Source organism: Gossypium hirsutum, chromosome D09 (genome assembly GCF_007990345.1).
Source record: "Gossypium hirsutum isolate 1008001.06 chromosome D09, Gossypium_hirsutum_v2.1, whole genome shotgun sequence".
NCBI lineage: Eukaryota > Viridiplantae > Streptophyta > Magnoliopsida > Malvales > Malvaceae > Gossypium > Gossypium hirsutum.
The window spans coordinates 29770320-29772164 of record NC_053445.1 but is presented as its reverse complement, the minus strand read 5'-3'; the positions used below and the strand labels follow the sequence as shown (position 1 = coordinate 29772164).

The window sequence follows — 1845 nt, the reverse complement described above, 5'->3', positions numbered from 1 at the left end:
TAAACTTATTTTGGTCCAAATTAGTCCATGATATTTCCTTAAAAAAATTAGACAAAAAAAATTCAAACCTGAACATGAGAACAATTACAAAAAAACAAGCACAATATGGGAACAATTGTCAATTTTATAGATTGATTTAAACAAAAAAAATTTAAATCCCAATAATGAACAATTGTTAAATTTAGAGACTAATTTAACCAAAAAAAATTAAACCTAATATAAAAATAATTGTGAAATTCAGGTGAAAAATAATACACTCACCAAACCCCATATTATATTAACTTCTTTTCTCCTTTGAACAAAATTGGTGCCAAAAAAAAAAATGAAGATTTTCAAGCCCTCTCCTTCCTTTAACTTCCTTCTGGCTCTCCTCATTTTCACTTCAGGTTTGTATAATAAATGTTATTCCTCTTCACAAAATCATAAACTAACCATCATAATATCCACTGCTGCTAACTAAGTAACATTGAAGTTTTAGGTTTTATCGTATTGTTGATTTCTATTATGGGTGTTGTTGCAGTGAAAAATATGGTTTCAAAGGTGGAAGGAGGCTGTGAACTAGCTGTAAAAGGTGGCGGTTGTCCTGAGGTGAAACAATGCGTTGAAACATGCCGCCCTTGTTATCGAGGGATAGGGCAGATCACCGCCTTCTGCCGCTCAGCTGGCGGCGGGATTCCGTTCGATGAATGCATGTGTTACTTCTCCCATGGTGCACCTTGTAAACTACCAGCTCCACCACAGTGTCCGGGTCATCCTGTTGTTAATAATACCACTCTTGACTAAATTTGCATGAAAATCAATATTAATCAACCTTTTTCTTCTTTAATAATGGCTTCATTTTAGTCCTCTTTTGATTGGGTTGGAGAGATGTTGAGGGTAGTGATATCAATCAAATTAATGCTATTAAATGAGTATTCAGTTTGTTTGGTAGAAATGGTTTGATGAGCAGTGATTAGTATGGTATGATTTCTTTTATGTTATTTATAATTTTTCAAGCACTTTAAATAGTAGGAAAGAAATATGATGAACCACCTCTCATTTTTTTTTCATTACATTTGCTCTTTTGTACGACAATATCTAAAATTGTTTATAGTTCTTCTCCAACCCATAAATAAGAGACTAATGCATTTTAGTGCACTCAAATCAACAACCTCTTGCATTGATAACAATGCCAATGCCAATCGAACTAAAACTCAATCGACACGTCTCGTCTTTTTAAATATTAATAGTTTCCAATATCATATGTGTTGTATGTGAATTTTACACATTTAATTTTTTATTAGTTTTAAAATATTATAATTAGTGTAAAGTAATATCCCTTAATCAAAATTTTAATATATTAACTTATTAACCATTGAAATATTATAATAACAAATTCAAATGATAATTAAAACATTTTTAACGTATTTAATATATAATAGAATTTTAATTCATGTAATTAAAAAAATATTTTCAAAATAATAACATAATTAACATATATAAATTATTTTAATAATTAAAATATGGTGCTAATAAAAAGTTTCTATTTGTTACTAAAAATATTTGTAAAAACTAAAAAAAGAGAGACATATTATAAGTTAAACTCTTCATTATTCAACTTTTATATTTTGCTTACAATTAATAGATTATTCATAATAATTGTAGATAATATAATTAATATAAATATAATATATTTGATTATGTTATAAAAAAGCAATATGAATAAAAATTATATATGAAATATAAAGTTGATTATTATATGAATAATTAAAATTTACGAATAAAAATAATTTTTTCCTTTTACCTTTTTTAATGGAAACATAATAATTTAAATATAAAATATTTCGGGTAATTTACCAATAAAAG

At 26.7% G+C, this 1845-nt stretch overlaps 1 protein-coding gene across 1 annotated transcript; it reads left to right on the top strand.

The window, feature by feature from the left end:
* Nucleotides 1-250: 250 nt before the first annotated feature.
* LOC107892964 (uncharacterized) lies at nucleotides 251-980 on the top strand. Its single transcript, XM_016817975.2, has 2 exons — nucleotides 251-386; nucleotides 521-980. Exons 1-2 carry the CDS (start codon nucleotides 323-325, stop codon nucleotides 781-783), a joined length of 327 nt encoding a protein of 108 aa, XP_016673464.1. The 5' UTR covers nucleotides 251-322; the 3' UTR covers nucleotides 784-980.
* The last annotated feature ends 865 nt before the right edge of the window (nucleotides 981-1845 follow it).

Coding starts and splice junctions, on each gene's coding strand:
- LOC107892964 (XM_016817975.2), top strand. CDS start 323: ATGAAGATTTTCAAGCCCTCTCCTTCCTTTAACTTCCTTCTGGCTCTC. Junction 387..520: donor TCTCCTCATTTTCACTTCAG/GTTTGTATAATA, acceptor GTGTTGTTGCAG/TGAAAAATATGGTTTCAAAG.